Source organism: Petromyzon marinus, chromosome 62, assembly GCF_048934315.1.
Source record: "Petromyzon marinus isolate PM22_M1 ecotype Great Lakes invasive population chromosome 62, UKy_Petmar_22M1.pri1.0, whole genome shotgun sequence".
NCBI classification, from domain to species: Eukaryota; Metazoa; Chordata; class Hyperoartia; order Petromyzontiformes; family Petromyzontidae; genus Petromyzon; species Petromyzon marinus.
Window position 1 is genome coordinate 7345894 of NC_133728.1, and position 15454 is coordinate 7361347.

The 15454-nt window shown below is 51.1% G+C and overlaps 1 protein-coding gene across 9 annotated transcripts in view; it reads right to left on the reverse strand.

Annotated features, from left to right (window-relative positions):
* Positions 1-15454, reverse strand: part of LOC116957832 (upstream stimulatory factor 2-like) — a 107247-nt gene that overhangs the window by 71309 nt on the left and 20484 nt on the right. For 6 of the 9 annotated variants that reach the window (XM_076053710.1, XM_076053709.1, XM_032980235.2 and 3 more), the window contains 3 exons: positions 14534-14640; positions 7243-7365; positions 4449-4617 (listed from right to left, as the gene is read on the reverse strand). In XM_076053710.1, coding sequence (XP_075909825.1) covers positions 4449-4617; positions 7243-7365; positions 14534-14640 — 399 coding nt within the window. Of the gene's footprint in view, positions 1-4448; positions 4618-7242; positions 7366-14533; positions 14644-15454 lie in introns of all 9 variants that reach the window. The other 3 variants (XM_032980236.2, XM_076053711.1, XM_032980238.2) reach the window with 1 other exon arrangement.

Below are 15454 nucleotides of genomic sequence, written 5' to 3' on the forward strand. Positions count from 1 at the left end.
GCTGTTTCGGCATGCGGTGGCTGGGCATGCGGGCTACGTAACCCAGCCAACGCAGCCTTGCCTGCCAGAGGAACTCACCGATGGGACCTTGCCCAGATCTTTCAAGGATTTGTGAGCTCCTCACACAATCCAGCCTAGTTAAACCCAGGATGGATCGTAGGCAGGCCAGCCTAAATGTTTCTAACCGGCGAAGATGTTCCATTAAGGGGGTCCAAGTTTCGCATGCGTAGAAAAAGGAGGGAATGACCGTGGCCGAGAAGACCTGAAGCTTAGTGCGGAGCGACAGACCAGGTAGCTTCCACATAGCGTTACGCAACCGATTAAAAGATATTGCCGCTCGACTGATTCGGAGTGAGACCTCTGCTGTTAAACTGGAGCCGGTCATGAGCACACTGCCCAGGTATGGGGAAACTCTCCACTCTCTCCACGTTGTGGGGGTGGAGTGTCCGATGGTACAAAATACCCGGGCAGGTGCTTAGTTTTGGTGGGGCTGATGGTAAGGCCCCATCTCTTAGTGGCACGCTCCAGTCTCAGCAGCAGCGTCTCCAACTCCTCCTCTGAATGAGCAGCTATTACCAAATCATCAGCATACATAACGTGGTTGAGCAATAGGGAGCCATCCCTTGACTGCACCCAGGCATCGATCAGCCTCCCATTATATCTGTACCAAATGGAGATTCCCCCGGTACAGCTATTGAAGGCTTCACGAACTATGTGGTCAAAATAGATGTTAAATAACGTGGGAGCCAGAGGACATCCCTGTCGCACCCCAAGGTGTACAAGGGAATGGCTCCGACTCCCGGCCACGTAGTTTTACCCGGGCCCGCTCACCATCATGAAGGTCCTTAATGATCGTGAGCAGAGGGGGTCAGGGACTCCAAAAGCACGAAGAACAACCCAGAGCCCAGGCCAGTGACGACGATGACACTACAATTTCTCGCAGGAACCTGCAAGTTCTCCATGCCCAAGTCCGGTGGAAGAAATCACCCCCAGCCAGCCCACTAAAGCCCAAAGACCCTCTTTCGGATAATCCACCTGTCCCAATTCCACTTGCAATCTTTAGCGGTGCCAACATATTTACACGTGTGGCACGTGTGCCATTAAAAAAAAGATGCACGAAGCCTCTTCAAACGACTCTAGATTTAAAGCTTTCGCGACTGCAAGGATCCACGCTCTTTGGTTCTATTCGGTAAAGTCACGTGGGTAAAAAAACAATAAAACGCTTGTGTTGTGGCCGAAACGTCGTCATTTTTTGTCGTTTTATTTTTTACCTACGTGACTTTACCGAGTAAAACCAAAGAGCATCCTTTCCAAACGAGTCGGTTGTTACGCGTGTTCCTTTGATGTAACTCCCGTAACAACGAAACGGGAGCCGCCACGGTTTTGATCAGCGCTCGAACCCGTGGATACGAACCCGTGGATACGAACCCGTGGATACGAACCCGTGGATACGAACCCGTCGATACGAACCCATGTCTCGCGCGCGGCGATGACGTAACGGGCGCGGATCCGAACCAGGGACGCGGAAACATCGGCGGGGCGCAGAGAGAGACGCGCCGCACGGAACACGCAAACTGGGAACGACGTCGCGGACTGAGAGAAGCGCGTGGAAACGGGGGGTCGGCACAGGCCGCCGCTGCTGAAGAGGCCGTCGTGACCGATATTTGGGGGGGGGGGGGGGGGGTGGGGAGCAGTGGGCGGGGAGCGGTGGGCGGGGAGCGGTGGGTGGAGAGCGGTGGGTGGAGAGCGGTGGGTGGAGAGCGGTGGGTGGGGAGCGGTGGGTGGGGAGTGGTGGGTGGAGAGCGGTGAGCGGTGGGTGGAGAGCGGTGGGTGGGGAGCGGTGGGTGGGGAGAGGTGGGCGGGGAGCAGTGGGTGGGGAGCGGTGGGTGGGGAACGGTGGGCGGGGGGGGGGTGGGTGGAGAGCGGTGGGTGGAGAGCGGTGGCTGAGGAGCGGTGGGTGGGGAGCGGTGGGCGGGGAGCGGTGGGTGGGGAGCGGTGGGCGGGGAGCGGTGGGTGGGGAGCGGTGGGTGGGGAGTGGTGGGGCAAGAGTGCCGTTAGCGGGCACCTCTAGCTCACAAAGACAAAGATCCCCCGTATAGCCTCAACAGACTGTTGGGGGGCAAGTGCTGTTAGCAGGCACCTACAGCTCACAAAGACAAAGATCCCCCGTATAGCCTCAACAGACTGTTGGGGGGCAAGTGCTGTTAGCAGGCACCTACAGCTCACAAAGACAAAGATCCCCCGTAGGGCATCAACAGACTGTTGGGAGGCAAGTGCTGTTAGCAGGCACCTACAGCTCACAAAGACAAAGATCCCCCGTATAGCCTCAACAGACTGTTGGGAGGCAAGTGCTGTTAGCAGGCACCTACAGCTCACAAAGACAAAGATCCCCCATATAACCTCAACAGAATTTTGGGGCAAGACTGCTGTTAGCGAGCATCTTTAGCTCACAAAGACAAAGATCCCCCGTATAGCCTCAACAGACTGTTGGGAGGCAAGTGCTGTTAGCAGGCACCTACAGCTCACAAAGACAAAGATCCCCCGTATAGCCTCAACAGACTGTTGGGGGGCAAGTGCTGTTAGCAGGCACCTACAGCTCACAAAGACAAAGATCCCCCGTATAGCCTCAACAGACTGTTGGGGGGCAAGTGCTGTTAGCAGGCACCTACAGCTCACAAAGACAATGATCCCCCGTAGGGCATCAACAGACTGTTGGGAGGCAAGTGCTGTTAGCAGGCACCTACAGCTCACAAAGACAAAGATCCCCCGTAGGGCATCAACAGACTGTTGGGGGGCAAGTGCTGTTAGCAGGCACCTACAGCTCACACAGACAAAGATCCCCCGTATAGCCTCAACAGACTGTTGGGAGGCAAGTGCTGTTAGCAGGGACCTACAGCTCACAAAGACAAAGATCCCCCGTATAGCCTCAACAGACTGTTGGGGGGCAAGTGCTGTTAGCAGGCACCTACAGCTCACAAAGACAAAGATCCCCCGTAGGGCATCAACAGACTGTTGGGGGGCAAGTGCTGTTAGCAGGCACCTACAGCTCACAAAGACAAAGATCCCCCGTATAGCCTCAACAGACTGTTGGGGGGCAAGTGCTGTTAGCAGGCACCTACAGCTCACAAAGATGAAGATCCCCCATAGGGCATCAACAGACTGTTGGGGGGCAAGTGCTGTTAGCAGGCATCTACAGCTCACAAAGACAAAGATCCCCCGTATAGCCTCAACAGACTGTTGGGGGGCAAGTGCTGTTAGCAGGCACCTACAGCTCACAAAGACAAAGATCCCCCGTATAGCCTCAACAGACTGTTGGGGGGCAAGTGCTGTTAGCAGGCACCTACAGCTCACACAGACAAAGATCCCCCGTATAGCCTCAACAGACTGTTGGGGGGCAAGTGCTGTTAGCAGGCACCTACAGCTCACAAAGACAAAGATCCCCTGTAGGGCATCAACAGACTGTTGGGGGGCAAGTGCTGTTAGCAGGCACCTACAGGTCACAAAGACAAAGATCCCCCGTATAGCCTCAACAGACTGTTGGGGGGCAAGTGCTGTTAGCAGGCACCTACAGCTCACAAAGACAAAGATCCCCCGTATAGCCTCAACAGACTGTTGGGGGGCAAGTGCTGTTAGCAGGCACCTACAGCTCACAAAGACAAAGATCCCCCGTATAGCCTCAACAGACTGTTGGGGGGCAAGTGCTGTTAGCAGGCACCTACAGCTCACACAGACAAAGATCCCCCGTATAGCCTCAACAGACTGTTGGGGGGCAAGTGCTGTTAGCAGGCACCTACAGCTCACAAAGACAAAGATCCCCTGTAGGGCATCAACAGACTGTTGGGGGGCAAGTGCTGTTAGCAGGCACCTACAGGTCACAAAGACAAAGATCCCCCGTATAGCCTCAACAGACTGTTGGGGGGCAAGTGCTGTTAGCAGGCACCTACAGCTCACAAAGACAAAGATCCCCCGTATAGCCTCAACAGACTGTTGGGGGGCAAGTGCTGTTAGCAGGCACCTACAGCTCACAAAGACAAAGATCCCCCGTAGGGCATCAACAGACTGTTGGGGGGCAAGTGCTGTTAGCAGGCACCTACAGCTCACAAAGACAAAGATCCCCCGTATAGCCTCAACAGACTGTTGGGGGGCAAGTGCTGTTAGCAGGCACCTACAGCTCACACAGACAAGGATCCCCCGTAGGGCATCAGCAGACTGTTGGGGGGCAAGTGCTGTTAGCAGGCACCTACAGCTCACAAAGACAATGATCCCCCGTATAGCCTCAACAGACTGTTAGGGGGCAAGTGCTGTTAGCAGGCACCTACAGCTCACAAAGACAAAGATCCCCCGTAGGGCATCAACAGACTGTTGGGGGGCAAGTGTGAGTAGCAGCACTTCACCACCACCACCACCACCGCCCACCACCCACCACCCAAGCGTCTGAAGCCACTCACCGCCGGCGCTCGCCACGGCCTGGCTGAGCGTGGTTTCCCCGGACTGTGCCGCCACAATGGCCGTGCCATCGCCACCGACCGCCGAGGCGGGGAAATAAGCGAACCGCGTCTCCCCGCCCGACTCCTCCTCAGCGCTCTCGCCCGTGCTGAACGCCCCCTGGATGACCGCCTGCGGGGCGACGGGAGAGAGACAGAGAGAGAGAGGAGAGATGGAGAGAGGGGAGATGGAGAGAGGAGAGAGAGAGAGGAGAGATGGAGAGAGGAGAAAGAGAGAGAGAGAGAGGAGAGATGGAGAGAGAGAGAGGGAGAGATGGAATACAGAGGGCAGGAAGAGATGAGAGAGAGAGGAGAGATGGAGAGAGGGGAGATGGAGAGAGGACGGAGAGAGAGAGAGGAGAGATGGAGAGAGGAGAAAGAGAGAGAGAGAGAGGAGAGATGGAGAGAGAGAGGGAGAGATGGAATACAGAGGGCAGGAAGAGATGAGAGAGAGAGAGGAGAGATGGAGAGAGGGGAGATGGAGAGAGGACGGAGAGAGAGAGGAGAGATGGAGAGAGGAGAAAGAGAGAGAGGAGAGATGGAGAGAGAGAGGGAGAGATGGAATACAGAGGGCAGGAAGAGATGAGAGAGAGAGAGGAGAGATGGAGAGAGAGAGAGAGATGGAATACAGAGGGCAGGGAGAGATGAGAGAGAGGAGAGAGGAGAGATAGAGAGAGAGAGATGGAAGATAGAGGACAGGGAGAGATGAGAGAGAGGAGAGAGGAGAGATGGAGAGAGAGAGAGAGAGATGGAAGACAAGAGGACAGGGAGAGATGAGAGAGAGGAGAGAGAGGAGAGATGGAGAGAGAGAGGGAGAGATGGAAGATAGAGGACAGGGAGAGATGAGAGAGAGGAGAGAGAGAGGAGATATGGAAAGAGGAGAGAGAAAGGGAGAGATGGAATACAGAGGGCAGGGAGAGATGAGAGAGAGGAGAGAGAGAGGAGATATGGAAAGAGGAGAGAGAAAGGGAGAGATGGAATACAGAGGGCAGGGAGAGATGAGAGAGAGATGGAGAGAGAGAGAGGGAGAGATTGAAGATAGAGGGCAGGGAGATATGAGAGAGAGGAGAGACGAGAGGGGAGATAGACAGGACAGGGAGAGGGGAGATAGAGAGACGGAGAGAGGAGAGAGACACATGAGCGATGAGATAGAGAGGAGAGAGGGAGAGGAGAGAGAGGAAACTCTGCATGTTCTCTCATCCACGTCTGAGTGTGTTGACGTTGAGCGTGTCGCGCTAACCGCTACCACTTTGTACACACAAAGGCAAAAGATTCCCCCCGTAATAGCCTTCGTGGATTATTGGGGCAAGTGCTGTTAGCGAGCAGCACCTATGAAGGCTGGCACAGCACACAAGGGGTGGGTGGTCAGCACCACGCCCGGCCGCCTTTGTCTCCCCAGTGCCAATGTTTATCGCACACCGACCGCACCGGGTACTCATTGGAGGCCCAGGACCGGTTCAGATAACCGTCACCGGTGCTGGCCGTGAGCGGGAATAGATCACACAGACACGCACACACAGAGACACGCACGCACGCACGCACGCACAGATACGCGCACACAGAGACACGCACACATACACACAGACAGAGACACGCATGCACGCACACAGGCACACACGCACAGACACGAGGACAAAGATCCCCCATATAGCCTTAACTGACTGTAGGGGCAAGTGCTGTCATGAAGGCCAGAACGGTACACGAGGGGGTGGGTGGCCAGCACCACGCCCGACCGCCTTTGTCTCCCCAGTGGCAATGTTTAGACACCGCACCAGGTACTCATTTGAGGCTGAGTCGACCTAGGGGAGGCCCGGGACCGGTTCAGATAATGGTCACCGGTGTTGGCCGTGAGCGGGAATCGAACCCGGGTCGCTGGGTGTACAGCGCAGTGCGCTAACCGCTACACCACCGCTCCCCACAACGCGCACACACACACAGACACGCAAACACGCACACAAAGACACACACTCACGCACACACACACGCATAGACACACACACGCACACACGCACAAGCATACACAAACACACAAACACTCACACTCACACACGCACACAAACACGCACACACACACACGCACGCACACAAACACGCACACAAACACGCACACAAACACGCACACGCACACACACAAACATGCACACACACACACACAAACACGCACACACACAAACACACACACAGCCACACACGTGCACAAACACGCACAAACACACACGCACGCACACACACGCACGCACGCACACACACACACAAACACGCACACAAACACGCACGCACACAAACACACGCACACAAACACGCACACAAACACGCACACGCACAAACACGCACGCACACAAACACACGCACACAAACACGCACACAAACACGCACACACACAAACACGCACACAAACACACGCACACAAACACGCACACAAACACGCACACAAACACGCACACGCACAAACACGCACGCACACAAACACACACAAACACGCACACAAACACACAGCCACACACACACACAAACACACACAAACACGCACACAAACACACAGCCACACACACACACAAACACGCACACACACGCACGTACACACACACAAACACGCACAGACACACAAACACGCACACAAACACACGCACACAAACACACGCACACAAACACACGCACACAAACACACACGCACACACGCACACAAACACACACACAAACACACACACACAAACACACACAGCCACACAGCCACACACAGCCACACACAGCCACACACCTGCGTGACCGTCTGGTTGGAGGATGGGAACCCGGCCGTGGTGACGACGCTGACCCCACCGGCGCCGCCGGCGCCGTCGCCGCTCACCAGCTCGTCCGTCACCTGCACCACCCTGTAGGTGACCTGCACCAAGCGCAGAGGCACGCACCGGCTAAAGGCCCCCCGGCACGCTGTGCCAGCTTCAGCGTGCCACCTCCTTTGCCAGCACCAAAATGTGAGAATCCGTTCTCCGATGTTTACGCTATACTCTATCATGAAAAATTACAACAGTAATATTTTTAAACATTATTTTTACACACGTATGCTTTCGCGACCAATATTATTCATAATAAAGGTTTTTGGGTTAGATCGCGTTTATTTATGAATGTGTCGTAACCCTCCACCACCCGACACGGCCAATCAGCAAAAAAAAGTGTCACGTTGACAAAAGACAAATAGTTCACTACTTCAGCCCACCGGTGTGTTGAAGCGTATTATTAAATAATACACATTACATTTTGATTTAAAGAATAACTAATCTACAACTCATTACTAATCATAACCAATGACTGATTACTAATCGATTATATAATTACATTACCCCCCCTCCGCCTCTAATCACTGCACCTGATGAGTTAAGTGATGACGTCACCCTGCTGCTCTATATAAAACCGGGAGCAAGCGAGGGCTTTACCATTCTGGCGAATTGCCCGATGATGCTGGAAGTATTTACCAGCGAAACGTCGTACTCAAACTGTAAATGTTGTGGATTAACTCTTCAACACACCGGTGGGCTGAAGTAGTGAATTATTTGTCTTTTGTCAACGTGACACTTTTTTTTGCTGATTGGCCGTGTCGGGTGGTGGAGGGTTACGACACATTTATAAATAAACGCGATCTAACCCAAAAACCTTTATTATGAATTATTTTTACACGCTTCCATTTAACTCACTCTGTCTGTTGTTGTTGTTGTATCCTCAAATCGTGTAACTCAATTTTAACCCGGTGGCCAATGTGGTATCGACTGCAAACTTGGTAAACTTATGTCCTACTGATAACAATATTATATTCTTTCATTAAAATTTTTAAAACATAATATTTTTAAACATTAATTTACACGCTTTCTATTAACTCAGTCTGTTGTTGTTGTATCCTCAAATCTTGTAACTCAATTTTAACCCGGTGGCCAATGTGCTATTGACTGCAAACTTGATATACTGATGTCATACTGGTGACAATACTATCTTCTATCATTAAAAATTAAAACATAATATTTTTAAACATTATTTTTACACGCTTTCTATTAACTCACTGTCTGTTGTTGTTGCATCCTCAAATCTTGTAACTCAATTTTAAACCACTTCCCAATGTGGTATCGGTATACATATGTCACACTGGTGACAATACTATCTTCTATAATTAAAAATAAAATAAAACATTTTTAAACAATTTTTTTTACGTGTTATGTTTCGGCTTGGGTCTAATTGTCCACACTCAACTGACGTTGGCTGTAAATCACCACGGGTCCCCTTACGTTGTGGCGAGCTTCGGGGCCCACTTCCTGGATTTGTGGAGTTCTTACATTACTAGTAAGGTACGCTTCTTTAAAGCGTGTTTTTTAAAATAGTTTTTTTTAATATTACTTTTTTCTGCCAACAAAACAGCTGCGCTGAGATGTTAAAACACCAAACTGAAACCTTTTACCAAGGGACCGTGTCTGCGTTAACCACAATGCTTGTGGTCAGAATGCAAAGGAAAAAAACACACTGATATTATCTGCATTTCGATTTAAAGCTTTCGTGACTGCAAGGATTCATCTTCTTTGGTTCTTTCGGTAAAGTCACGTAGAATGAGAATAAAATAATAAATTGATAAAATAAAATAACACAATAATATTCTCACGACGTTTCGGGCCACAAGGACAGCGCTGGAGTGTCCTTCAGACAGTCTCGTCCCTTCACCTGATGAAGGCCGCTTGTGTTGTGGCCGAAACGTCGTGAGAATATTATTGTGTTATTTTATTTTATCAATTTATTATTTTATTCTCATTCTACGTGGTGACTTTACCGAAAGAACCAAAGAAGAGTATCTGCATTGTCTGTTAAACTGATTGGTCCAACACCAGAAACACGATTCCTTGGTAAAAGGTTTCAGTTTGGTGTTTTAACATCTCAACACGGCTGTTTTGTTGCCAGAAAAAAGGGGAAAAACCTATTCTCATATTTTGGTACTGGCAAAGGGAGGGTCCCCGTGATGAAGATGCTCTACCACCGAGCCCTCATTAATTACTCTGATAGTGTCGTTGTCTTTGTGCTGTGTGACGCCTTTTGGCGTCCTCTGGTCTAACGCCGTTCTGAGACGAGGCTCAAAAGAAAGCCGTCTCTGGCGTGGACCAATCAGTTTCAAGGACAATGCCCACATTTATTATCAGAGAATGTGTTTTGACCACAAGCACTGTGGTTAACGCAGACATGACGCCTTGTAAAAGGTTTCAGTTTGGTGTGTTAACGTCTCAACGCGGCTGATTTCGGCTGTGCAAGCTTTCGAATTTGTTTTGCGAGCTTACGATAATAACAACGATCTAGATTTGAAGCTTGCGTGGATGCAGGAATCCATACTCTTTGGTTCTTTCCCGTAAAGCCGTCACGTAGTTAGAAAATAACATGACAGATGACGACGTTTCGATCGCCACGCAAAGCAATCGTCTCTGGCCACCCGAGGACGATTGCTTGCGTGGCGATGGAAACGCAGCGATCTATTATTCCTTCTGCCTACGTGACTTTACCGAAAGAACCAAACAATAACACTAATACCAATTTAACAATCAAAATGTTTATTTTTATATATATAATAATGTTTTTTTTTGGGTTAGGTCACGTAAGTATAGATGCGTCAAAAACCGTCCAACGACCGAGACAGCAAAGTGAGGTTTGTCACGTAAACAAAGCGCCAAACGCATTCTCCTGCGGAAGGGAGCTGGTAGGAACGTCGGGTTGGCTCGGTCAATGGGCAGGGTCAACAACAACAACAACAACGGAGGCACCACCACCACGTGGTGTGTTCAGCACCACGTGGTGTGTTCAGCACCACGTGGTGTGTTCCGCACAATATGCCCGACTGTGAGGGCAGGCACAAGCTGGCGTGAGTAGGTGAAACGTTGAGTTGTATAAGGGGGGCACCACGGGGTGACCAGCCCCTCCCCACCCAGCCCCACCCCTCCCACCCCCCACCCAGCCCCTCCCCACCCTCCCCACCCAGCCCCTCCCAGCCAATTTTTGGATGCACCACGGACGGACAGACACAATAATCCCCTGTGGGCTGGTGTAACCAGGAGGTTCCTACACAGTATTAATTGACTACTTCAGCCTTCCGGTGTGCTGAAGAGTGAATCCACAACACACGATCGAACCCAAAAACCTTCATCATGCATAATGTTGGTCGCGAAATCCTACGCGTGCGTCCTCACGTTGAACTTCGTTCGCACCGTACGTAGCCGACCCCGCGAATCGGAGGTACATTAGCCCCTCCACCAGCTGACAGGATTGCAGACAGATTGTATTGATTTCAGCAGCGAGGGCCCAATAGGCTGTTAGGCTCTGTGATTTTACGGGTGTCTTGCACTGGTACAGGTGTCATACATTCGCACCTCCGATGAGCACGGTTGGCTACGTACGGTGACACTGCCCACAGACTCACACTCTCCATTGACTGACACTGTCTATTAGCTCACACTGCACCATAGACTCGACACTGCACCATAGACTCAACACTGCACCATAGACTCAACACTGCACCATAGACTCAACACTGCCAATACTCAGCACTGCACCATAGACTCTACACTGCACCATAGACTCAACACTGCACCATAGACTCAACACTGCACCATACTCAACACTACACCATAGACTCAACACTGCACCATAGACTCAACACTGCACCATAGACTCAACACTGCACCATAGACTCAACACTGCACCATAGACTCAACACTGCCCATAGACTCAACACTGCACCATAGACTCAACACTGCCCATTTATTCTAGATTTGAAGCTTTCGTGACTGCAAGGATTCATATTCTTTGTTTTTTTCGGTAAAGTCACATCCAAATGGACGTTGTGAAAGCTGAAATAAGCCACTATCCTCAAGAATGCTAGGAAACCTGTTAGCAACATCAGCAAAAACGAGCGTTCTGAACTCGCAAATCCTCTCAGCCGACAAGGGCAATGCCACTGTCATCATGTATAAAAACTCAAACAACAAAATCCAGGAGCTTCTCAGTGATGGCAACTATTCCAAAATCAACAGAGATCCGACTAATAGCCTAACTACTAAAACCAACAAGGTCATCACTAGTTCGACTTCCCTAATGGAACCAATCAAACGGCTCGCCCTGAAACCCTCGGCTGCGAGACCTCCCAGATTCTATGGGCTTCCCAAGATCCACAAAGAAGGTACCCCATTACGGTCCATCGTGTCCACGATCAACTCCCCTACCTACAAGCTAGCCCGTTTCCTGTCGGATACTCTGCTTCCCTTCACTGGCAAGACCACATCAGCAGTACTTAACTCACTTGGTCTCTGTAGTCAAGGACATTGTACTGTCTACTGATGATGTCCTCGTCAGCTTTGATGTGGCCTCTCTGTTCACCAAGGTTCCAGTGCCTGACACCATAACAATAATTGAAGATTTAGTCCAACATGGACTGAACCCTGATGTACCTGCGCTGGTTAGGCACTGCCTCACCAACACTTACTTCACCTGGAATGGTACCTTCTACAAACAAAATGAGGGCACCCCTATGGGCTCCCCCTTGTCACCAGTGATAGCCAATGTTTTCATGGAGAAATTTGAAACGGACGCCATCCAGACATCCACCCTGCGTCCTTCCCTGTGGAAGAGATACGTGGATGATACTTTCGTCATTTGGCAACATGGCCTCCAATAATTGAACCAATTTCTCGACCACATCAACTCCATACGCCCGTCCATCAAATTCACCATGGAAGTGGAGAATGATGGCAAGCTACCATTCTTGGATGTTCTGTTTGAGAGGAGGCCCAATGGCTCTTTGGGACATTCTGTCTACAGGAAGGCCACCCACACAGATTCCTACCTGAAGCCTGATTCCCACCACCATCTGGCACAAAAGAATTCCCTCATCAAAACGCTATACCATAGGGCCCATTGCATCTCTGACCAACACCACCTGGCCAGTGAATTGGAACATGAACATCTGGCCCTCAAGATGAACGGATACTCGGACCGTGCTATCCGCCAAGCTGTTTCTCCCAACGTGGAGAAACAACCCACTGAGACTCCCATCAAAATCATTACGTTGCCATACATAGCAGGCGTTACAAAAAAGATTTCCAAAATTCAAAACAAACACAAGATCCAGGTCCGATTCAGTACAGTACACAAGATCCGTGATCTGATCCCATCTGTAAAGGATGTCATTCCTGGTGTCTACAAACTGAGTTGCACCTGTGGGGATTGTTACATCGGGGAAACGAAACGACATATTTCTGATCGCATTCGCGAGCACAAGTTGGATCTGAAACATGGCAGGACGGATTCTTTGGCCGTTGCCGACCACTGTTATAATGCTGCTGGCTCTCATGACAATGTGTTCTCCGATACCAAGGTGCTCTGCAAGCCTCCTGGATACTACCAAAGATTTGTCCATGAAGCCATCCAGATATACAAACATAGACATAACTTCAACCGAGATGATGCGTTCAAATTGAGCAATCGTTGGAAAGATGTAATTATTAACCGAGTCAAACTTTCGCTACCGGGCAGTTTACTGCTAGACAGCCGGTTTAGATGTATTTTCATAAACATACCCACATTCCCAGTCTGTTACCCCCAGCTTTACACACTACCATCGCCATGGTAGTGTGTACCACAAGTTGTTTTTTAGAGCTTGCACACTTCACTTTGAACTCCTTACGTTGTTAGCCTGTGCATTTCTAACTTGCCCACCCGGCAGCATAACAAAAGGCGGCCTAATCCTGGCTTGCTTATCTACTTCCGCCACCAAGATCACAAAGTCTCAGTCAGCGGCACCACCAGTTGCCTCCCTGTGCACCCTCGGTTGTGCAACTTCTCCTCCCAGCCCACACACCCCGCCCCCACACTCACCATGCCTCCCCCCCACCTCCCTCCATGCCCCGCGACTACTATATAATCCACTATATAATCCCTCGTCACAGCCATCTCTGAGACACACTTTAAGCGTTTGTGCTTTCGCTCAGTTGTCCCCACCTGAAGAAGGACGCTTGTGTTGCGCCCGAAACGTCGTGATTTAATTTAGTTTTCATTTTTTTGGTTTATTTTATTTTTTACCTGCGTGACTTTACCGAAAGAACCAAAGAATATCAACACTGCCCATAGTCTCAGCAATGCCCACAGAGTCAACACTGCACCATAGACTCAACACTACTCATAGACTCAACACTGCCCATATACTCAGCAATGCCCACAGAGTCAACACTGCACCATAGACTCAACACTACTCATAGACTCAACACCACCCATATACTCAGGACTGCACCATAGACTCAACACCGCCCATATACTCAGCACTGCCCATAGACTCAACACCACCCATATACTCAGCACTGCCCATATACTCAACACTGCCCACAGATAACCCACAGACGTTTTCAACCTCGGTTGCAAAGCATAAAAAAAACCGCAAAACCGGCAAGTGCAAGTGGATGCCTTCAAACGCTGACAAACGGAGAGGCGATTCAAACAGACACGACACACACACACACACGCACACACACACACGCACGCACACACACACGCGCACACACACACGCACACACACACGCGCACACACACGCGCACACACGCACACGCGCACACACACGCGCACACACACACGCGCACACACACACACACCAACAACAACCGCCATTCGCCACTAAGTGGCGGTGACGTCACCACGACGCTTGTGCCAGGCCATGTGCACCCTGAGGCCACGTGAAGTGTCGAACGCCCGCTGGCAGGAGGTCACGGGGCAGACCCACACACGCACACACGCGCACACACACACACATGCGCACACACGCACACACGCGCACACACACACACATGCGCACACACGCACACACACACACGCGCACACACACGCACACACACACACACGCACACGCACGCACACACACGCACACACACGCACACACACGCGCACACACGCGCGCACGACACCGTGCCGAAAAGAGCTCCGGCAATCCAAACCTAGGGAACCGACGGACGAAGGTGAACGTCGCGAGCGGACGACGCCGACGGCTCACCTGCCCGCTGCACGACTCGGTCCGGAACTGGTACTGGATGTTTCCGTTCGCGCCGAACGCGGCCCCCGCGATTGCCTCGCTGGCCTGGTCGTCACTCACGTCCGCATCTGCTGCCGCGGGGGCCATGGCGGGGGGGGGGGGGCGGAGAGGGGGGGGGGGGAGGCGGGAGAGGGGCGGCTGGTTAAGAGTTAATATTGCTAGCATCGTCGTTATTTCAACTTAAAAATCCGCAGCCTTACACGAAAAAAATACTTTTACACTCCACTACTCCTCCACTCACGAACATTCGACTCACGGACTTTCACAGATACGAACAAACCTGCCCGTATGTCCGGTTGCCTGTTCGGACCCAGAGTCGGGAGTTCAACCGCTGTGCAATAGATGCCGGTGGTGGCGTCTACATCTGCAGAACGTGAAGAGCCAGTGGCATCTACATCTGCAGAACGTGAAGAGCCAGTGGCATCTACATCTGCAGAACGTGAAGAACCAGTGGCATCTACATCTGTAGAACGTGAAGAACCAGTGGCATCTACATCTGCAGAACGTGAAGAGCCAGTGGCATCTACATCTGCAGAACGTGAAGGACCAGTGGCATCTACATCTGTAGAACGTGAAGAACCAGTGGCATCAACATCTGTAGAACGTGAAGAACCAGTGGCATCTACATTTGCAGAACGTGAAGAACCAGTGGCATCAACATCTGCAGAACGTGAAGGACCAGTGGCATCTACATCTGTAGAACGTGAAGAACCAGTTGCATCTACATCTGCAGAACGTGAAGAACCAGTGGCCTCTACATCTGCAGAACGTGAAGGACCAGTGGCATCAACATCTGCAGAACGTGAAGAACCAGTGGCATCTACATCTGTAGAACGTGAAGAACCAGTGGCATCTACATCTGCAGAACGTGAAGAACCAGTG